The sequence below is a fragment of the Nematostella vectensis genome, chromosome 4 (assembly GCF_932526225.1).
Source record: "Nematostella vectensis chromosome 4, jaNemVect1.1, whole genome shotgun sequence".
NCBI classification, from domain to species: Eukaryota; Metazoa; Cnidaria; class Anthozoa; order Actiniaria; family Edwardsiidae; genus Nematostella; species Nematostella vectensis.
The window spans coordinates 3,617,387-3,640,351 of NC_064037.1; the positions used below are offsets into that span (position 1 = coordinate 3,617,387).

General features: G+C 40.2%; 2 protein-coding genes and 1 long non-coding RNA gene across 5 annotated transcripts; 2 read left to right on the forward strand and 1 right to left on the reverse strand.

The window, feature by feature from the left end:
* The first annotated feature begins 256 nt into the window (after nucleotides 1-256).
* On the forward strand, nucleotides 257-22,795 carry LOC5507532 (smoothelin-like protein 1). 2 transcript variants are annotated; one of them, XM_048727236.1, is made up of 10 exons: nucleotides 257-410; nucleotides 5,730-6,317; nucleotides 6,679-6,757; nucleotides 8,010-8,124; nucleotides 11,870-12,039; nucleotides 12,483-12,683; nucleotides 19,420-19,552; nucleotides 20,174-20,261; nucleotides 20,911-21,062; nucleotides 21,423-22,795. In XM_048727236.1, exons 1-10 carry the CDS (start codon nucleotides 378-380, stop codon nucleotides 21,574-21,576), a joined length of 1,713 nt encoding a protein of 570 aa, XP_048583193.1. In that variant the 5' UTR covers nucleotides 257-377; the 3' UTR covers nucleotides 21,577-22,795. The 2 variants fall into 2 exon arrangements, with proteins under 2 accessions (XP_048583193.1, XP_048583192.1); XM_048727235.1 differs by lacking the exon at nucleotides 8,010-8,124 and adding an exon at nucleotides 8,176-9,502.
* On the forward strand, nucleotides 13,735-16,879 carry LOC116614801. The gene is made up of 2 exons (XR_004294731.2): nucleotides 13,735-14,170; nucleotides 15,250-16,879. It is a non-coding gene; the product is annotated as an uncharacterized LOC116614801 (long non-coding RNA).
* LOC125561994 lies at nucleotides 16,281-18,122 on the reverse strand. Of its 2 annotated transcripts, none has more exons than XM_048727240.1 (3): nucleotides 17,982-18,122; nucleotides 17,209-17,419; nucleotides 16,281-16,416 (listed from the first exon to the last, which is right to left on the reverse strand). In XM_048727240.1, the coding sequence occupies exons 1-3, from the start codon at nucleotides 18,035-18,037 to the stop codon at nucleotides 16,381-16,383; spliced, it is 303 nt and encodes a 100-aa protein (XP_048583197.1). In that variant the 5' UTR covers nucleotides 18,038-18,122; the 3' UTR covers nucleotides 16,281-16,380. The 2 variants fall into 2 exon arrangements, with proteins under 2 accessions (XP_048583197.1, XP_048583198.1); XM_048727241.1 differs by having other exon boundaries at nucleotides 16,328-16,461.
* Nucleotides 22,796-22,965: the final 170 nt, after the last annotated feature.

Sequence of the window (22,965 nt, forward strand, 5' to 3'; positions counted from 1 at the left end):
TTTGTCACGTCTGTGGTATTGCCGTGTCACACGATTAAACAAACCATTTGGTAAAACAAAACACATCTGCTTGAAAGCAAGCCAGTGAGCTGTAGTTTATTCGGGGCAAGGAAGGGCTTATCTTCTCGTTGAGGTTTAGATTATCTGAGGTAATTTGTGGTGAAATTTAGAATTTTTCTGTAGGTGTCCTATTTCACCGGAAGCGAAAACGTTCGCGCCTTATTGTTTGAGGAGCTACGTGATTGGCTCGCTTCCTCGGGGAAGAATTCCAATCACGTGAATCGTTCGAAAATTCTATTTACAAGTCGCGCAGATCGGAGTTCATACAACTCAAGGCCTCCTAAAAGTTTTGTTTGGGACACTTTGGAGGCTAGAAAATGGAGGAAGAAGAGGCGGCCCTCAAAAGAGAGGTGAGGTTTAGTAGCTTAATGGTCGCCAGGAAGTTATAAACCCTACAAAGTGAATGCATCATGGAAGTTTACGCTCAAATTTGAGCGGTGTCCCAGCGCCATTCATTGCATATGCTGATAAAATTTCGACAGGCAACGAATATCATTTTTAACCTATCGAATTCTACTATTTTATTTGATCGATAAGAAGCGGGTAAATCTCAGCGCTTGTATTCTCTTGTTGTTTTTAAATTGACAACTTAAAAGGACCCGACGGCAAACTTTCATTTCGCGCACAATAGAAAAGAATTCAATTCAGAAATCCCATATCTTGTCCAAACTTATCTCTTTGGATAATGTTCTGTCACGATTAATTGATATAGCTGTACTCTAGAGGATTGCATCTTCCGGATGAAAAGAGATAAAGCAATTGTTTAGTAAAACACTGGTCTTAGCACTGTAAGTGAAATCAGTCTTTTGCGGTGTCTTGTTGATTTGCACTCCGGGGGATCTCGCGTCCCTTTATGATCAAATATTCTATCGCTCTGTCTAAAACACACTGCATCGTTGAAGACGGTTCCCTAGCCAAAGTTTACCGGCAAACTTACGTGAGATCGTAGTTCGCCTGATAACAGATAGTGGTGTGATACAAATTGTAATCCATTTATTTCTGAACTTGATAGCTTTCACTTTGGGGAAGCTCTAGCCAGCCTATTAGCACTTCTGCACATGTTGATTCGTGCCGGCATTCTGTGCATGTTTTTACGCTGTCGCATAATTACTCCCCATTCTTGTATTGATCTCATAAAGGGTTTTGGGTGAATATGTATATGCCCGGTGCGTATTGATCGAATTCTCATGCCTTGTAAATAGGCTCCAATAAATTCCAGCTGTACTCTCATTAATTACCCAACAGTTGCACAGTAAGTTTGATATGGGATTATTCCATGCATAGGCATGCTATTAAGACACGCTTGGTTTAAACATTTAAAATACATGATCCGAGGATGTTGGTTTAAGGGTTTCTTTTGTGATTTATTGGTCTGATTCCAATTGAAATCCTTCTGTAACAATATTTGCTTAGCGAGTTGTATTTCCAAGTAATTAGGGACCAGGATTAGTTGCCCAAGTTGCATTTGCATTCAGTCTTCGTTTATTTGTAAAAAAATATTTGTACTTTAACTTAAACCAATTTCGTTTCTTCCCTAAGTAGTGCTACGTTTCTCCTATAAAATAAATATGGAGATTCTTGTATTCGATATTTGGAAAAAGGAAACAGGTTGCCTTCTGTTTTATAGCGTTGCGAGGTAATTAACCCTTCCGAGTTTGCTAACTCTCGAGTGTGCATGAAAGATAAACAACAGCAACGCTAAATATTTACTGAGTATATTATCTGATTGGTATTACAATTCATGTAGACTGTTCTGTATCTATTGCTGAGTATGGCAAAAAAGTAAATAATGTTTTTTGATTGTTTGTTCTATGGTCGAGAGGTTGGGTAGCTTTTCAAAAGCCCGTTGCTCCCATTGGGCACCTATGTTTACTCTGGCCTCCTCGCTTGGTGTAGTACTGCTAACAATAAGATTTTCGCGCGCATATATATTTTTGCGAATTTAAACTTCTCCCAGATACCTATTGTGATAAGATAAACACAATTTTACACACAATTTTATTAGCTAAGTAGTCAAATCTGTAATCTAATGATAATATTATTTCCTTAATGATTAAAAAAATAAAGTATGTAATTAACTCTTGGTAATTATGGAGTCCCTTTCATTTACCACATATATTTTTATGCTTCAATAAGAAACCAATCCATCATTACCAGTCAACATATTATGTTTTACTAATAGAAGTATATATCAATAGTTTCCCCTCCTCTATGTTTATCTCTATGTCTATACATGTTTATAGGGGAAATTAAATCAGATAAGAAAAACATGTAAAGCTATAAGGAAAGCTATTATGATGCAAAATGCATGAAGACCCAGCTTTTCTTTTTTTGCCATAAATATGAGACATGTCCATTTTAGAAAGTGACTGAAACTATGCCTGGTCTCAGAGCTCACTAAAGGATATTTATTAATTTTGGGTAACAAACTTGTATCAAAATGGCTCTGTTTCTCAAATACCATATGATTTTTTGATAAAGTCAGCTATTGCAACCAAACATTTTGTCTCAATTAAAGCCAGCACATTAAATGAATCATTACAAATTGATGATGGATATCACATGGATGGGTATGTAACTTGACTACAACTTGGATGCACTTCCAACAGGTGTTATGAGTTTACCCTTTACACAGGCCAGAGGACCCATCACAGGGCCTTTAAGGATGGGGAGGGGGCAATATTTTTATTTGGTAACCAGGCCCATAGGTTGGATTTGGGTTGGGGGATGAGTTTTTAAAGGCTCCCCATTAAAAATCCAAAAATATACTGTTGTCAACAGAAGCTGCGATTCCACTTAGCCACAAAGGACATGCTTATTTTGTACTTGCCTTGGCTTGTGTTGTGAAAAACGAGTTTTTAATTAATAATCCTCATCTAAAAACAGGAAAAAGTAGCAGGCAGCCTACGCCCTGTTAAATCGTTCATTTCGGCTCATTATTCAGTTAAGTCTGTTGACTCAGAATCACCCAAAAATTCCTGGCTCTATGCCTTGTACAGGTGCTAAACTATGTCTTTCTAGAAATATTGTCAGCATTGTGTCAAATTGCATTCATCATTAGACAATGTAAGATGGTGACTTAGTTTGCTTCACTTTAATGATTTAAATGGTTAAAAACACAGGAAAGAAAACATGTCTTACAAAATTGCATGTGACAGCCAGTTAGGCTTGGATGCATTGCTACTCTACATGAATAATACTTATCAAGTGCCTATCTGCCGGTAGAAAGGGCATGGGTGTCATGATGGTTGTGTACGTAAAGTATGCAAGCGAATGTTAAATTGCAATAATGAATTTAAAATATATATCAATCAGTTTAAAGTATCATTGTAAATTAGATTGTTTTTGCTTTGGCATAAGATGAATAGTCAGGATTTTATCATTTACCATGCTTACAGTACGATGACCAGTTCCGTAGCAGTCCTATTTCCATATCATTCAGCGTTTGTTTTTATCTTTTTGCCTCGAATATTGTAGATTAGAACAATCCAAAACTACATAAATAATAAAAAACTATTAACCTTTCCTTAGATATAAATCCAGTTTATTTCATCCAATGGTTTGTTCAGAAAGTATCATTATTTCGAAGCGATTTTCATAATTGTTGCTAAAATGAGCGGCGTTTACTGCACAGTGAACTGACCCGCGTCACGAAAGTCAGATAAAAACAATATCTCCTTTAACAAATGCTTAGAAGAAAGAATGTCTGTTAATGTGTATGTTTTTTTTTTTTTTTTTACTTGTTGCGATTTTTTTCGATTTACATCGCTTTTAGTTTTTAGGGCTTCCCGGAGGACGTGGGAATGGTTCCGTATCACCCTGCGCCCATAGTGTGTTTTTGGTTTGACTGCAGATATAAAGCCGCGAAAAGGACTGATTTGATTATCCCGTTCTCAATTAATCATTTTAATCCCAGTAATGTTAATTCTAAACGGTTAATTTTTATTATGTGGGCCTTCTATTCCAGTCATTCGGCTGAATAAAGAACTTAATTTTAAAGACAACCTCCTTGATATTGTTAGCGCTCGATAAAATATTATTCTATATTAAAATAATTACTGATTGATATGTGATACTGTGATTGATATGTCAATATGCTAGGATGATTAAATAAATCGGCATAGTTTAACCTAGTTAAATCATTAGCTGGCTTACTTACTAAGGGATATGGGATTGTTATTGCAGAACTCTTAAAGGGGGCCCTTATTAAATGAACGACAACAACGCATTGGCGGCCGTAAGCCGTCACATTTTGTTCTTGTAAATAAAAACGGCTTTTTGTTGAGCTGTCGTGCACGAAAATTATCAAATTAAATCACCCAATTCTAGGCTCACCTTATCCTCTACATTTTTGCATTTTGTCTATTTTGCCGTTAGTATTTGCGTGGGTTGTGGCATTTATCTAGGAAAAATCCTATCAGACCGTTCTGTTTCTTGCAATATTGATTTGTTAGCGACACACGAGCGAAAGCCCATTGACTGTTGTCGGTTTGTTAACCTGCTGCATTGCGAAGTTAAAATCATTTTTATACATTAATTTAGGCAAAAAGGAAGGAATGTGATATGTCATTCGGTAAATATGTTTTTATTGATTCTCAAATGAAAAAAAAACTCGTACCAGATGACAGAATTTTTGAGTGATACGGAACTATGCCCGCTGCTACGGAACTACTCCCACTATGTGCAAACAGAAAAATACCATGGAAGTCAATAAAATTTGAAAATGTGTAGTCTTTTCTGTGCATATTATATGCATTAGTAAATTTGTAGTCGTCTTAGAAAAAATCACGAGCATTGGGCCCTCCGCAAAAAAGAGCAATTTTAATATGAAGTGATACGGAACTGGTCATCGTACTGTAGCGTTTTGTCTTCCCAAGATAATTTGATTTCCGAAAGAATGACCATAATCTAAAGGAGGAGGTTTATTTATACCGGAAGGAATTTAGCCGCTAGTCGTGTTATGCATTAAGTTTACCCAGAAATGTGTTTTAGCTTTATCTGAAATGGTTTTTAAAAAAGCTGATTCCTCAAATGGTTAAACAAAACAAATGTGGGAAAATCCCGCACTTTATTTATTTAGGAAAAAAACACAAAGACGAGACTTGACGGGCATCGATGCTCTTCCACTACAGACTGTTCTTCGCACCTAATTTGATTATTTCATGATAAACTTAATACATTTTTATACAATTCTAGCGTGAAAATTTACAAATAGATCTGATTTTTGCGTGCATCTGTCCTCTTCACAGATGACGTTACTGCGTGTCATGAGACGCAGTCGAGTTGCTTTACTGTTATCCACGACACGCTGTGACGTCTTCTGTGCATCTATTAGAGGACAGAAGCACAACGAATAAGATCTATTTGTTTTATACAACAATTAAAAAATGTTTCTTACGTTGCAATCTAGTTTTGGGGGGCGCGAGCATGCTGGCGCCAAGCGTGTAGCCCATGAGGCCGTCTTTAAGAACATTGTATAGCAATGCTGGTCGGGACTTTTCCCATTTTTTGAATGACATATCCGCACTTTTCGATACTGATTTTAGGCTCAACCAATCAGAATGAATCATTGATGATAGACCACTAGAAATAAGGTGATTTGAATAATGATACTTAATATTCTATCAATAAGAGATTTTGAGACTAATTTTGTTCTTATAAAAAAATAGCTTGAAGCCTGTCAGGACTTTGACGTGCGTCGGGAAATCCGGGGCAAGCTTCGTGAGCTGCGAAGGAAAAAGCTCGAGCTATTGGAAGCCGATACAGCTCCCACGACGCGCACGCGACGCACAAGACGCGAGGAAAGAACGGAGACCTCGTCTTCTACCGATGACGGTACCACAGTGAGAACGACGCGCCGGTCGCGTAGAGAAGTTGTAGAAAATGGTGATGTTAAACACGAGGAGGACAAGGTGTCTGTTAAAGAGAAGGTTATAAAAAAGGAGCCAGAGCCGGAACCAGAACCAGAGCCGGAAATAAAAGCAGGAGAACCGGAACCGGAAGTTGAAGCAGAACCGGAAACAGAGCCAGAAAGAGAGCCAGAGAAAGAGGTGGAAAATGAGCCCGAACCGGAGCCGGAACCCGAGAAAGAGCCGGAACCAGAACCGGAACCGGAATCAGAGGCTCCGGAACCTGAGCCAGAACCTGAGCCTGAAGAACCGGAACCAGAAGACGAAAGCTCTCCACGGAAGAAACCAAGTGAATTAACAGAAAGAGACATAGAGGAAATCGAAGATTTGGATTACTTAGAAGCAGCGGTAGGTAAAAAGCCTTATGCTCCATCTGCTTGATCACGTGATATACACATGCATGACAGATAATCGATCACGTGATAAGCATCCATGACGAAAAAAAGATCACATGAATAAGCCAACCTGATCACGTTCGTGGGCATGTGCCTCATAACCAATATAGAATTTTGAACACGTGCCATGTATATGCGAATGTGCAATCTGAGTCATAGACCTCATATTCACAACGTCATCTCACACGTGAATTCCGTGAATTCTTATCTTGGAATAAAAAGTCGCGTGTTATTCGAAGTGCAAGGCTCTAGAATCCTGAACAGGACGCCTGGAACTAGGCTTCATTTGACTCGTGAACTGTTACTTTGTTTAGCTCAAGGAGCTGCCGTTGAGTGCGTTCGAGATTCGCAAACATCTGCGAACGAGGATAAGAAAGGTCAAGGTCAGTCAAGGTAAGTGCGGGTGTCGCAGAAATATCTCTAAACCCCCATGATGTTAGCAGTCACCCATGCGAATCCCCCATTTACGGGTGTCGCAGAAATGATCACTGAACCCCCATGATGTTAGCAGTCACCCATGCGAATCCCCCATTTATGGACTAAGTAGTTCGATTTTTAGCGCTCTACACCGGTTCAATACCGTGACATTTACTGGAGAATTTTAAATACCGATATCGGGGGGCATCATCAGTGCGTTCGGAGGGGCAATAATACTAAGGGTGTGGCCGCCCCGTTAACAATCGCCACTGCAGATCACGCTGCTTGAAGATCGGTGTTGTTTACGCTATCCCAGACGCATCGCCTAAGACATCCCCATTGAATCCAATATTGCCATTTTTGGTGTTAAGTAGTGTACTATTCGCTCTTCTTATCAATCATTTGAGGCTCGTGTTTTAATCGGATCAGTGCTAAAAATGTTCTCATACAGCTATGAGCCCTCGGGGGCAAGAGATACCCTAAGGGCTCAAGCGGTTGCCAGCAGTGACCCATCCAAATATTCTCCTATCGGAATCACAGACAGCGAAAGAATGAGTACACCCATTTAGGCGAAAGTACGAGTGCACCCATTAAGGTTTTGTTGCTGGGGCTAAACCTGCTGTTGCGTCGACCTACATAACTCGTTTTTTTTTTCCCTTGCATTCCCTCTACGTTATTTTGTCACACACATGCGGCTGTTATCATGGAAGTTAAAGCAATCTTTTTTACCGTTCTGAAGTTTACATTAAAATAGTATGAGATTCTGCTTTACGAAACACAAGCAATAGTTGATGTTTATTCATTTTCCATTTATTAACACGAGTGACTGGCCGACGGTAAAAATATCGAGGAATCATAATATCAAAACGTTATAACTCTGTACCCATGAAGCAAAACGGCAATCGAAGTTGTACAACTTTCCGTTTTCTCTTAGTTACTTATTTCATAATCAGAGTAAACACTTTAAAGTTTAGAAACCTCAAAATTGAAGACCCCAAAAGATACGAAAAGCATCTCCTAACATCACCCTCCCTCCATCACTATTTAGTTGCTAATAGCAAGCTACAGTTACTGCAAAACAGATGTTCTCTGTATCTACCCATATATTTCTACATACTTATTCATCAATATGCCATCAAAGAATTGCAATGATGTTTCACGGTCAATATATGTTCGTCATGTCACCCATTGTCTACATTGATGTGTGTGATTTGACGTGTCATGATAGCTACACGCCGTGCCGGCAGCGGCCAAGCCCTCAAATCGACAGCTCCAAGGCCAAAGAACGCGCCTATTCCTGCTCACACGTCCGCTGCAGACCGCATCAAGGCATTTTCTGCGAGGTCAGTAAATCATTATAGGGTAAACTAACAGGGCAGGTTTGTGTTTCGTAGGCACAAATGCGCGTAGGTCTGCGGGCAACGTGGCTCATCTGAAAACGAGTAAATTCGTTGATAAGAATGAACCCGTCGAGTTGCAAAGACCTTTGAGGAAAACAGACTCTTCTACTCCGGTCATGAAAAAAACAATGAATTACCAGAGAAAACAGGATATTGCCGACGAGGAAGAAGGAAAGACGAGAGCCAGCAGAAAGGTCCAGGAGAGCACAAGATCTCGTTTAACAGATGAAAAATATAATGAGATCACTGTGAATGGGGACTCTCATGAAGAACGAGATAGCGGAAAAAGAGACGAGACAGATTTCCAGCATGAAAACAAGCAAGAGGAATTTTCGATCGAAAAAATTGCGTCAGACACGCTCTTTGACAAGCTGAAAGATGTCAAAGATGACCCCGAACCTGAGAAACCTTCATATGAATCCGGAGAGGAAGAATGTTCGACGCCTTCGTCTACGCGGAGTCCCTCAGTGCGAAGTCCGACCTCGAGCTTGTCAGATTTCGAGAACCTGTCGTCGGCAACCTCCCCTCCCCCCTCACTCAAACTCAAAGGCATAGTCAACGAAACACCGCCGACGCGAACTGACAAACCGAAACGCGAGGAGTTAACTCTTAAAAAGTCCACCACCGTTACAGGGAAAGAGAAGTTCGACTTCAGGAGCCAACTTAAGAAGACAAAGGATATAACCGTCGCAGGAAGAATACCAAGTTTACCGCCACAGAAACAGTCCGGAGGTGAGAAGGTTGACTTTAGAAATGTCCTGAGAAAAACACCGGGAAGTGCGCCGCTCTCGAGAAAGTTTTCAAGCGAGAGAGGAAGTCTTTTTCCTAAACGAGAAAAAAAGGAGACCGAGGAGGACGGCCCTAAACGAAAAATATCGAGCCAGGAGCTTTTCAGCGTTTTGCATAAACATCAGGAAAAACGCGATGTCCCTAAGAGAGACCCGCCCAAGCCCGTGGCTCAGAACTTCCAGTACAACCCGCCTAAGGTTGAGGCTGCGGAGGAGGATTTAAAAGCCATAATGGCCCAAAGAAAAAAGAGTGTCAAACAAAGCGAATCTCTTCTAAAGAGAACAGGTAGCGTGCCTCTGCAAAGTCGAAAAACTTCGTCAGGGGAACGGCCAAATTGGTCACAAAATCTGAAGAAAGCTTCGTATGTCCCGCCAATGCCTAAGGTTGTTGTTGACGGCAACGAGGAAAACCAAGTCCCTGCGGCGGCACCTCAGGAGGGAGGGCTAGGGGTGTCTGGCGGAGACTCCTCCACCTTGGCAGTTTCTCCGCCCATGACGCGACGACGCAAAATGTCATCAGGGAACATCAAATGGTAAGTCAATGCTTTTGAAATCAATTTTGTTTGCATTACTACTTCTAGTTTTAAAATAAGTATGAGTATGCAGTATTCTATCTGTATAGAATTTAGTTTTCTCTAACCACGTCGAAGATCTAAAGTTGTTTTAGGCGCAACATAATGCTGCATAGAAGAACGATAGACACATGATTACTAGCTAACTGCTTGTTTTTCGTTTCACGGGTTTCTCTAAGATGATAGAAGACCGTATAGAAAAACTATGGAGCTTTGGTCTCTCAACTATCGCATTACTTCTCTGTGTTTCCTGAAGCACATTTCTATTCTTGTCAAATAAATTTACAGCTTACCATAGCATTAAACTAAGCACATCTCACAAATCAAATGGGGGCACTATCTTAACCAGTTAATTTTAATTCAATCTTTAGACCCCGTTGCGACCAGCCGAGGATTTTCACGCATGGTGTCCTTACACTGCACTACACTTTAGCGAGACGGGTGCTGCGAGACAAGATCCTTCTATGTCCGAACCTTAAAGTGTTATTATCTAGGAATCTAAGTGCACCAAGTGAGCAATAGGACTTTATTTCTCTCCTTTTAGTGCTTGCCACATTTATTCTTTTCTTTTTCTTTTTTTACCTTCCTCACTAAGTTCTTCCTTCTCACTCTTCATCACCCACATCGTTTCTTTGTCGTCCACCTCTTCCTTCTCCCTTCTCCTCCTTCTCATCATCATCATGTCTTCAGCAGCAATATCATAAACATCGTTACACCATAATGCCATCATTAATAACGTCATCACCAACGTCATAATCACAAAGATTAGCTTCATTATTATCATCATAAGGATCTCTCCCTTTTACTTTTATCATCACTAGTGACATCTTTTAAGACACGACTTTTACTTGAAGCTCACGAGTCGTGCCTCTATTAACTTAAGGCTTGCAACACGGCGAGTAACGCGGCGCTTGCTTGCACGATTTTAAGGTTTTCTGCACGTTTTCTGTTGCACTCTAGAACTGCACACACTTGTGTGCACATTCGGTTTTGCATGTTTTGCACGGGCAAGTATCAGTTCCTTGGCCTTACAAGAGGTTTTGCGACACCATGCTGCCGATCCTCTCGTAAATAGTCTTATTCTAATCTAACCATGTTTCAACAGGAATGCCTTACAAGGATAATAATTAGTAAAGAGACTCACGTTTAAGTTGAATATAACCTTGACAACTGGGGTCACAAAGAAAGAGAGAGCGCTAACGTCTTGCAGTACTGTTCCCTTAACTTTGCTTATCCGCGTCTTCGACACTGTTTTGGGTATTTTTTCAAGCATTTACCTGCCCAGAAAAAAAGACCTTGGATTAAATATTCGATCATATTTGATAGCTCTCTCTCTATCTTTTTACCTTGTGGAATCTTCGATCAGAATATGATCCTAAAGTGTCTGCAAACAGTGCTCGTATAGACCAACATCGTTTGCTCAGTTGAAGTATGTCAACGTAACGTTAACTGGTAGACTGTTTCTAAAGTATCATGAATGTAACATTAATGTAACGTTAATGTGAACGTAACGTAAATTGTTTTGACGTTCGGTCCAGCATGTATGTGTTCGCGCCCTCTCCATGCAAGGCGTGGCATGAGTAAGGGGTATTGCAATCCTCCCATCTGCTTCAGCATGCCGCCATTTAATGTGCTCACGTTGTGTCTGTATGTTGTATCGCATGCATGTTGCAGGTGAAGTCTTAGCATGCCACCGTGTTGCAGGCAATGGTAATGTAACGTTGCGTCAATGAATTGTAAGATCCTCTTAAGATGTACTATTCACCCGAGAAATACCCGATCCCTAAGGTGTTGTTTCGCAAGATGTTAATAAAGTGATGTTTATCTCTGTGGTGTTTCTCCTTGTTTTGTCAAAGTATCATTGTCTTCACTTTCCTTGCAATGTATTGTCGTTGTACCGTTATCACTATTTTGGGGGAAGAATTCTATGTATATAGCATTGTATTGTTATTGAATTATCTTGTATTATTATTGTATTACCATGCTGACATCTTAGAATGTACAAGATTGTCATATATTATTATTTGGGTTATTATCATGATCATTATTATATTGGCCTACACTATGTTGTGGCTTACCTGGCCACGCTCGTTGTGATCTTTACGTTCTTTTTGTCATGTTTTCCATGTTCCGTAATCATGTTACCATTATTTTGAAATATAAAACGAAATGATATTTTAATAGAATGCATCATTGTCTACGCTTGTGACATTGTCTATTATCTAGGGTTGTAATAGATTAGTGATGTATTATCTCTGCATTGTGATATTGTCGAGGGCTGAGGAAGACTAGTAATTTAAATATTCTCTGTATGGTGATATTGTCCAGGGTTGAGGGGCCGCAGATCAATATCCAAGACAAGAACCAGCTCTCCCTCCTCAGACAACAACTGGAAGAACAGAAGCGCATGAAGGAGGCACAGGGGGGAGCTGGTAAGACGGACGAGAAAAGTAGCGATGAGGTGGAGGAAAAGACCAGTGTTGAACCTGAGGACGAAGGTGCGCATGCGCAAAACACTAAAGTCACGTGACACGTCTAATATCGCGTGTCAGTGATCATGTGACCTTGATCATGTGTATAACGTGTAACCAATAAGTCGTTCACTAGTATTATTTTTATAAAAGCATATGCTAACGGTTTAAAAAGCCCGAAATTTGGGTTCAACAGATTGGAAAAATGGCTTAAACATTTAATATTGTCGATCTATCACTCTTTGTTATTGTTTATCATTGAAAATACAAGGGTTTATTTACAAGGAATCTTCAAAATAGCAACCTACGAATGAATTCTGATACGTTTTTGACGATATTTGAATGAAAATATCTTGGTTACTCGCTTGAATTAGCCGATGGAAATGGATGCTTTGTGTGACTCGGCATTTAGCAAGAGAATAAAATGGCGGCGTGATTGCCCTTCTTTAAATTAGTGTTTTGCTCTCTAGGAACTAAAGAGGTAACGACGAGGGTTGAGAAGTCTTCAGACGTGAGCGAGACGGACGGTGGTAAGACCGAGGTCAAAACTGTCACCAAGGAGAAGACAGAAGTACACAAGGGACAAGGGGGGTCGTCCACAACCTTCACCAAGACGACCAAGACCACAGAGACCAAGTCGTCGCTTGGTGGCGGGATAGGCAGTCGAGCAGGTGAGAGCAGTGAGGATAGTGGGGGTGGGGAAGGGGGGGGGGGGCGAGCGGTGAGGCTAGTGGAGGTGGGTAAAGGGGGGAGAGCAGTGAGGCTAGTGAGGGTGGAGAAAGGGTGGAGAACACCGGGGCTATTGGGGGCAAGGAAGAGGGGTACTGGTGAGAGGGTTCTAGGTCTATTTGGGATGGGGGATAGGGGAGGGGGAGAGAGCACTAGGTCTACTTGGGATTTGGAAGAGGGGTGGGAAGACTACTTGGGGAGAGGGGACGGAGCTGTTTCTGTTTGTCAGGTAGGGAGAGTGGGAGTGAGGAACTGCACAAATACCGATTGTGGTAAAAGAGGGAGGGTAGAAAGCGGGGCAGGAGGTAGTAAGGACGGCCGGTGATGATCGAAGGAAGCATGGTATGATAGAAGATGGAAGAGATTTAGCAGCAAATCGTCTAAAAAAACTTTTGATGGTTGAAGCGTTTGAAGATTCCATCTGTTTACCTATACCACGTGTTTAGTACAGGGATGATCAAAATTAATCATTAAAATGACCTCGTGAGCATCTGCCGTGTACATCGTCAAACCCAACTCGTACAATAATAATCTGGTTTCGAATCCCTTCACATTTTTGCATGGATAATAGGTTCAGTAATGAAGTTAAGTTGAGGGGGTTTTAAAAACTGACCTATACCCTACCCTAGTCATTGATGGATGAATGCCGTTTAGTATCTTACTAAAGCCGCCAAAATCCTAGGCAAGGGAAAGAAATCGTGTACCGATGTGCAATCATGGTATTTGTCATACGGGATTGTTAGAAAACAATTTCATATATTAGTTTTCAATCGTCATACGCACGCAACATAATATTTTAAATCAGATGATACCTGACCGCGCACGCGCAAAAGTAATCCATAACACCGTTACTCAACGTGTCATTTGCAAGTAAAATATTTAAAACTAAAGATCCCATGTAATTTGTGATCGATATGTCATGTAATTACCCAAAATGTTTTTTCACCAAAAAGTGTTCCACCAATTTAATGTCTTTGTCTAATGATTAAAGAGAGCGTCCAGAGAACTCCTATTCTCACCAAGCGCGTTTTCGTACGTCTGTTATCTCTCTTCTTTACTGGATTTAACATTTGCATTTAGATTTTTGCCTTACCGTGAAATCAATTTGTCAGGGTTGTCTCAATAAGGTTAAAGATCAAAAACAATTGTCAAAATTATATTTTGCGGCCAATAAATAAAGCTCTAACGATATAAAGCCCCCCTTAATGAGTAACATGAAAAGACCATAATCTAAATTCCTGCGTCACTTTCTCCGACCTGAGCAACAGGCGATAATAAGCTAACGCCGAATCGTGTTTCTTCTACCGGCAAAACTACCGCAAATACTGTACAGTGCAGCTAAGGAGATATAGCTAAGCTCTTTTCCGGTCTTGTGAAGAATTCACATTTAAAGAACAGGCGTAAGATCCCAACATGAGTTTTTCTAGAGGTTAGTATTGCTGTTTCATGTTTTGTCTATTTGATTATTCTATAGGCATCATTCATTTTTTTTTAGTCGGATTAGCGACGAAATAAAATGCCGTGCTCTAAGTTTAAATAACGTCTTTGATATAATATTGTTTAAAATCTCAAAAATCGCCAAAACGTTATCTTACTATCTTAGAAATTACACATTTTTTTATTGTGAATTGCGGAATTTTCGATGGGCAGACATTTTAATCTGTCGTCTACTCAGTCAGCAAAAAAGAGGTCCGTTTTTCAAATTAACAGCTTCAAATTTGATCCGTGTTTAGCTGTGTTCGAAGGCTAGTGTAGTGTTTTTTATCGTATAAATACAAGCTTAAGGTTCATCAAAACATGTGTTTAAAATCAAAATACCGATCATCGTGAGCACACTGATTACGTCACTACTCCGTATTGGCGCGATAGAGATGCTTCTAATCACCTTTGGGTACGCGCACCCTCCCCCCTACTTTCAAATTTTTCGAAAAATCATTTTCTTGTGGTTGTTATTGTTGTTGTTATTGCTCTTTTCCCAACCTTCTCTCATACTTGAATTCTTCTTGGTTCCTACTGTTCTATGCGATATTTTCAGGGGAGATTCCAGCCCCCCCTTAAATTACTAATTTAATCCTTAAATACAAGTATGCTCCCTAATTCCTCTATTCAAAAATTGTCCCAAGCGGTATGGGTATAACAAAGAGCAACAACATGTGAATAATTTTAGATACGAAATATTTTATTACCCTTTTCTGTCTGGTTAATCCTTGTGTCTTATAAACATCAGTGATCTATTTCTGTCAGAAATTTCTTTCCATCAGCGTTGAATTTAACAAAACATCGCAATTACTACCCATAACGAACTTAAGATCACATTTCTACATCAGTCGCCCCTGATTCTCTGCCATTGTTTTTCGTCCACGCCTTGTCGTCAAACCTGCATATTTTCCTTGTGTTTTTAACGAACTGTCGTTTGTTGTGACAGAATAAGTTGATTCCCTGTAACGTGGGAGCGTGGGAGTTGTATTTTTAGTCTGTTATTTGACTAATGTAGGTTTTGTGTTTTAGATGTGAATGACATTGCTTTTTGAAAATTGCTGTATTATAGGTAACTAAAATGTTCTAGCTTCAAGATTATGATCTTAGAAATTTTAAAGATTACCAATTAAGTTGTCGTCTACGTAGCAAGATGTAAGGTTAAAGTTAGGTGAGCGTGTGGGGGAGGGCGAGGTGGATTGCATGTATATACATCTCCCCCTCCCCCACCCCTTTGAAGAAAAAGTTTTTTGGCATCAAATATCAAGTCGATTCCGGCCTCTCTGATCCATTCGTCGACCCTTCCCTTTTTTAAAAAAATTCTGGATCCGTTCCATTCCTATGCCGCCCTTTACTCAACAACTTTTTTACAGCCTTTGTTAAGGAGATACCATGGGATCTTTAATGGCTTTCATAGATTATATACATGTCCATCGACATTTTACAATTGAATTAAGACTGCATGTAAAATATTCTATGGATCACTTGTATATACTGGCTCCTATTTTATATTGTGTTTTTGTGGCTGGCCTGCACTATTGCATATTTATGTAATTATAAATATAACCGATAAAAAATAAAGGGCTTATCGATTGCGATGATAGACTAACCGTTACACTAGTCAGGGGCGGATACAGGGGGGTGGGGTGGGGTGGGGAGTCTATTTGTTTGAAGAAAATAAATGTCTGAGGGGCGGGAGGTACTGTCCATTTTCCTTCGCCTGCTTGACTTTGCTGACGCGACAAATCCAATTCAGCTTAAAGTATTGTAAGATCTATGTAGTGACCTACCAAGATGCACTGGATTAGTTATGAACCGTCTAACCGGCCATTTCCCACCCCCTCCCCCCCCCCCCATTTAGAAATCCTGGATCCGCCCCTGCTAGTCTAGTTCAGCCTTTGCTAATGCTACACATTCTAAGAATTCCTACCACGCCAAACTATGATATGAGCATGTTGTTTTGCAAGAAATCTGCTCAGTGGCAACGCGAAAAACAAAAACAATAGCTGCCGACTATCGCCCTGGTGACGGAGGTTCACATATCGACCCTTAAGCAGGGTGTGGCAGGCGATGTACTTGCCCCTTCCTTGCGGGATGATATAAGATGACCCACAACTTGGGTTGTCGTTACCGTCATTCACAAGGCTATCGCCGATGCGTATCTCAAAGTTGTCGAGTGAAACGCCACAGCAGTCGGCCCTTATTTGTAAGCAATTACCATAGCATTATTAAAAAAAATGATATCTACAAAAAAAAAAAAAAAAAAAAAACAGGTTAAACATTTGAATGAGCAGGCCTTAATTTGATTAACTATTTTCCCAAAAATTGTGGACTACCTGCCAATTAAAAGTCCGCAATTTCAGACAACACGCTTGTTTGGTTACTTTGATCATGAGATCAAAAGTATGTTTTCATATAACACACGGAAAATTTTGGAAAATTTGTTATGTGCACAATTCTGTTGGGCAAACGTTTTTGATTGGTTGAGCGGTGTGACGTCACTGGCTGCTGTGAACAAAAACGTATTTGGCGCCATGGAAACACAGCATCAAACTTTTGTTTAAGATTAAAAGAGCCTACAATAGCATATTTTCTAAAAAAATTCCCCGATTCGCATTAATTATGTTAATTAATGAATGTTTATTAATATGGATATCCAAAATTAATTTGTGCATCAAAATCTCAAGAGTACTTTCCCCCTGGGGGTGCGTAGTTCAGGCCCGTACCCCTCCCCTCCCCACAACGGCCGAAAGTCCACTTTTGGTTCTCAATACACGTGCTATCCCGTGGAGACACCGCAAAGGCATAAAAAAATCCCTTTTTGTTCTTTCGGAGGTGGTTAGATTTTTATCAGAGAAATCCCCCTCCACCTCCCCCTCCCCCCCCCCCCCCCCGTCCCTCCCCCAACCCCGAAAAATTATGTCCACTTTTTCGGATTTCGCACCCCCCTCCCCCAAGAAAAATCCTGGGTACGGGCCTGTAGTTACTTACCTGTTCACAACGAAGAGACGTAAGATCACGTGACTCTTCTGCAAGTCGACCCGCCACCAAGGGCTTTTTTCCTTCAAAGTCAAAGAACACGATTTGTGAATATAAATTCCGTCTCTGTTCCCATCCACGGCATGTTCGGGAAGACCATCCATGTTGTAGGTGCTTCACTGATTGGTTGGTTTCCTTAACGCCACATTCGTTGTCAGAATTGCTTTAAGATAATAAATGTTTGCTATTCATGCTGTACATAAAATGTAGAGAAAAGTGCACATGGCAAGCCTCTAATATTAATCAAAATAATACTTTACATGACATACTTTACAACAATGATGGCTTCATTGCAATATCAAGGTTGATAATAAATGTTTGCTATCCATACTGTACATAAAATGTAGAGAAAAGTGCACATGGTCTAATTCTAGTTTAATGCTAATCAAAATAGACATACTATTCTTATTATGCTATCTCACTAAGCCTTGTTCCTGTGAAAAACAGCGCCCAAATTCGGTCGATTTAGTGCGAGCTAGCGGGCGGGTCATCAAGAAACTGTGCGAATGTTAAAAGTAAAACAAACTGCATAAAACAAAATAACACAGACTGCCGCCTTCCACATCGAAAAATATGTACTAGCAATAGGGACAACTTGTGGCAATAAGCCAAAACTCCAATTACATTATTTTTTAAATTGTTAAATTGATTTAAAAAGAAAATTATTTTTCTCTAATTTTCGTTGTAGAATATTTCTAATGTAATTTAACCCTAGTTGTCCATACCTCCGACCCGAGTGGAAGCATTCATAACCAGCAGAAAGAGAGGCATCCATGAGCATCCACTTTCCAATCCCATGTTTCGAAAACTAACTTTTCAGGCGGCAAGCTAGATGCGTCATTAAAACAATAAGCGCAAGGAGACCAAGACCCGCGAAAGCCAATCAGAGAAAAGCAAGAATTTAAATACATCTGCGTCCATTCCTAACATTCCTTTAAAGGAATTTGTTCAATTATTTAGAGGTATTTTTGCTAGTTGCTAGTTTTGAATCAATCTAGTAGTTTCTCCATAGGTGAGGAACTCCGCGTAAGTTTATTGCATTCGCTTTCTACTTCTTTCTATTTGTGAAAGGGATAGCACGATTCCCTGTTAGGGATTGCACGCTTCAGGGTAATATTGAATAAAATGGACGCCTGATTCCATAAGTTACACAAATTTCTTAAAATTCTTTTTCCACCGTACCCAATATACACTTACTATGCTCATAGTATAGGTGTTGTTTTTGCATAGTCTTAACCGAGCATGCAAGACCTTTAACACCCATATTATATTGCAAAACACTTTCAGCGGTTCATGTTTTAGAAGGAGTAGGAAACTACCTCCAAATACATATGTCTTACTCTTTATTGCGCCCATTCACGTTTGGAGCACTTATTTTATACCATTGCGTCGAAGTTTATCAAAACCCGAATATTTCTGAAAAATTTGACTCTGGGGTATAAAATAAGTGCAACAAACATGAATGGACGCAATAAAGAGTAAGACATATGTATTTGGAAGGAGTTCGACTTCGAGACCTAAATGATATTCACAAATGAAGTTCAAAGCTCCCTGTGAATACAAATGGGACAATAGTGAAATACCCAGAGTCGGTGGGTGATCGCACATATTAAAAAACAAATTGACCATTTACAATTGCATTTGAATAGAAAGGAGGGAAAATTCTTATTTTGATATAATTAGACTAAAACATCAGCTGCCAAGGATACATCCGAATTTCATTACCTTATGAACTCTCCTACGCGGCTCGGTCTACCTGTTCTCTTACCGAGCCGCGTAAACAGGGAAACAGAGTTAAATATCGCGATGGCCAAAACTTAACCCAGATTGCTCAAAGTAAATTTACCGGTTTTATTAGCTGATCGATGATATTCCTGAGTCTGCCCTGAAGTTTCGCCTCGAGTTTCTTCTTCAGGGCAGACTCAGGAATATTATCGATCAGCTAACAAAACCGGTAAATTTACGTTGAGCAATCTGGGCTAAGTTTCGGCCATCGCGATTTTAACTCTGTTTCCCCTGCCCTTAATAAAGACGTAAATTTGGCCGTCTACCTATTTTTAAACTACCATATTTATTACTCTGTTTCATTACTCTTGTTCAAGACTTCTTAGACAACTTGGGTATTTTGCATGATCTTACAAGTTTTATGGTTTATCTGCGCAGGCGCGCGTGGCTTCGAGGCTGAGATGTTGAGAAAGAAGAAGGAGAGAATGGCGGCTAAGCACCAGGCCCAGGCGGCCGTCAAGGACAAGAGAAACGCATTCAAAGAGAAGCTCGAAGCTGCTAATCCTAGACCGTAAGAGAAATATCAATTTAGTTGTCGTTTTCACTATTATTAATGTGTAGGCAGAGAAGGACTCTCGGGTTTCAAACTGCAGACAGAACTCTAACGCGGCACTGCATTGAGTCTCTTCAACAGTCAAAGTCACTTACTAGAGTCCTGAATTTTCTCTTTCGTACGCACCGTAAACTTCTCTTAAACGGACCAGACTCCTACCCAGTCGCTAGTCAATAAAAAAAAAACGGAAAGAGAAGAGAGCTTGAGAGGAAAAAAGGTGCGCAAGGGAGTCTGGGAAGAAAGATGAGACGCGCATTGCGCCTTCAACGTCCTTATTATAGTTCGAGTCGCACTACCCTGGCGCCAAGCTAATGTTTGAAGAGAGTTAGCCAATTTGCATACGAGAATCACAGTTACTGATTCCTGATTGACAAGAATGTCATAACTAGGAGGATTTCGACGTGTGTTTATGTGCACTGAATTTTTACCTTGCTACCTGGCTAGTGAAACCATGTCAGTAAGAAAATACCTTTCTCGCATCATCAAGAAATGACAGTGTATGGTGGCCACGGAAGCGCGTGTCGCATTGCTAGTTCTAAAAAGAGGATATAAACTCGTCTGGATGTTTTCTCCTTGTAGAGCGGGAGTCAAGAAGAACATCACATCAGCCAACACAGCCATTAGTCAGTTGCTGGAATGGTGCCGACGCAGAACGCGAGGTCACGAGGTACGATTGAAACTAACCCATCTTTTTGGCGCCAAAATAGCCTTATAAAACCCAAAGAGAAAATGGCGCCAAAACTAGGGAACTAAAGCGATAACCGTCACGCATTTGAACCTGCCAGAAATAGCTTTTACAGCAGTAGTTACACGGAAAATCCAGGAAACACTAAAACGATCTTTTTTAAGCCAGAACAACCACAGGCATACCAACGAACGCTGCCCAGCGGCGTAGCCATGATTTTTAAGAGAGGGCCCAAAAGGTCCTTTCAAGGCATTTGCTCTTGTGTTTTAGATAATGCCTTATACATTTACTGTATTTTTAGCTGCTAGAGGGGGGGGGACCCTGGCTACCAGAGCCTCCAAACTTCTCTCGTCCAGTGACGCTCAGCCAAAATGTCGCGACGGGCGAAGCGAAGCGAGCGTTACTGGACGAGAGAAGTCTGAAGGCTCTGGTACCCAGGGGAGGGGGGGGGGGGCTGGGCCACCCCCTTGGCTACGCCCCTGCTGACATGCAGTTAAAACGCAGCACCCAACCATTAACTTAAATCTTTGCGTGACAGTTTACTCACAATTGCTTGAGAATATTCTAGTAAAATAGCACATCTTCCGTTGATAATTCACTAGCTGGACATTTTTTTTCTTATTTGTTATAGGGAGTAGAAATCCAAAATTTTACCACCAGCTGGGCTGATGGCCTGGCTATGTGCGCTTTGTTCCATAACTTCTCCCCCGAACTCATCCCATATGAGACCTTGGATCCGAAAGATCGCACTAGGAACTGGACACTGGCATTTGAGGCCGCGTAGTAAGTACAGCTCTGTAAAGACGAATGTTAAATGCTGGAATTAGACGATGAATGTCGTGATTTGGTATTGCTCGTGGAAGAAGAATGGCGGCGAAACTGGTCTCAATATTATATTTTGCGTAATGTACAAAATTCTTGATATTTTAGATAACACAAAGATGAAAACAATAAAATATCTTCCCTAAAATCCTTGATTAATTTCATTCATGGAATGTTTCGCTGATACAGCATTCCATGTGTTGGAGGATGAAGAATGTCGGGAAATTGTGTGCGCGCGTCACTGGTGTCACGCACACTACCCAATCCGAAACCTTTTCCCGTCTGTTAACATATCAGAAACCATCTCTTATTTCCCTGCAGCGCTGAAGGCATTGACCCTCTGCTGGAGCTAGAGGATGTCCTCCGTGTTCAAGTCCCAGAACCCAAAAGTTTGGCGACGTATGTCCATACGATATACCAGCACTTCCACGAGAAAACTCAGAAAGCCAAAGAGGCCGCCGCAGCGGAGGCATAAATATCCGGCTGGGATGGATAGCTGAAAATAGAAAGAACTTTAAATACAGTTGATATAAAGTATATAGCTCCGCAGTATAAATGTTAAAGGAGGTCGAATATACAGAAGAGCTTAGGAAATGTACTATTATAGCAATCCATTGATCCCCCCACGGTCGCTTTTTTTTATGTATAGTACCAAATTATATTTAGAGCAGCAGACTTAAAAGAGCAGCGTCAAGTTTTCCATGGCCCACGATTTATATGTTACAAGAGAGACAGCAGCCAGCCCGAAGAGTCCCCTATGAATCTTCGCGGTTTTCTTAAAAATTCATATAATATTTTGAAAAACAAAAACATTTAGTTTGCACCCTAAGTGTGGTCTGCTGGAAATTTGCAACTTCTTGCGCAAACTAGATACACAAAACATGAAATACCACTTTTTATACACAATATAGAGAATGCGTGGAAATACCTTGTTATTCCGAAATACCTTGCACAAAGTACAAGGCGTTTGTTGAGAAAAATAGTACTAGAAAGATGAATTACATTAGTAGTGAAATATCGGAACGAGGTGGGGCAATTTGAAAGGGACTTCATTTTAGAGAAATGGATGTTGTAAGTTGGTAGACGCTTGTCTGTGCAGTTCAATTTGAATCTAAATTTCATGACATCTACACTTTGTAAACTATAGAAAAAAAAAAACAGAAAAATTACTAAGATTGTTGCTAATTTTATAGCATTAGCATCATACCCATTTTGATAAGATGCTATGTTGTCTCTTTTTATATCGCTTAGAATTTTTGGTCAAACAATTTGTAATAGAACCACTCTTCTAAGGTCTAATTTTAGGACCGTAGCTCCTGTGTAGTATGTAATACTTGTGTATAAAGATATACCAATAATAGCAGCAGATTAGATGTATAGACAAATCTAATGCTTGTTCCATGAAAAGTATATGAGTTTTCTAGTGGGAGACTTTTATAATCTTGTCGGCCTTTGCGTGCGAGGATTTTCTTATAGTTTTGTGCTCAAACTATTTTTCCGTTTCCGTTTTAAATTGCAATTTTTCTTATTAGTAGAATAGTTTATATTTAGAATCTGTTAAGATTAATAGGAATAGTGCTGTCACCATTATTACTATCGATGGAAAATATTTCAAACAGTAGGAAACAGTTTTTGTACTAGCCCTGTACTAGCCTTATAATTGTCGAAATTTTGAAAACAACATTTGTCTATGATTTGCTGTAATTTCTGTATAAAAGAAACTTATTTTGTGTTGATTATGACCCAAGGGACATAAAGGGAAAAGATTGAATTTGTAAAGTTAAATACACCAAAGGGGACTAACAAGGACTGACTGACACTGGAATTCTCAAAAAGGGGATGGGGTGAAGGTGCTGGAAAAAAT

Excerpts from the sequence above, each read along its gene's own strand:
- LOC5507532 (XM_048727235.1), top strand. The coding sequence starts at position 378 with ATGGAGGAAGAAGAGGCGGCCCTCAAAAGAGAG. Across the intron at positions 411-5,729 it reads AGGCGGCCCTCAAAAGAGAG|CTTGAAGCCTGTCAGGACTT; the intron begins GTGAGGTTTAGT and ends ATAAAAAAATAG. Across the intron at positions 12,040-12,482 it reads TGTTGAACCTGAGGACGAAG|GAACTAAAGAGGTAACGACG; the intron begins GTGCGCATGCGC and ends TTTGCTCTCTAG.
- LOC125561994 (XM_048727240.1), bottom strand. The coding sequence starts at position 18,037 with ATGCTCATGGATGCCTCTCTTTCTGCTGGTTATGAATGCTTCCACTCG. Across the intron at positions 17,420-17,981 it reads TGCTTCCACTCGGGTCGGAG|CAATTCTGACAACGAATGTG; the intron begins GTATGGACAACT and ends ATTATCTTAAAG. Across the intron at positions 16,417-17,208 it reads CGTCTCTTCGTTGTGAACAG|GGCCGACTGCTGTGGCGTTT; the intron begins GTAAGTAACTAC and ends CTTACAAATAAG.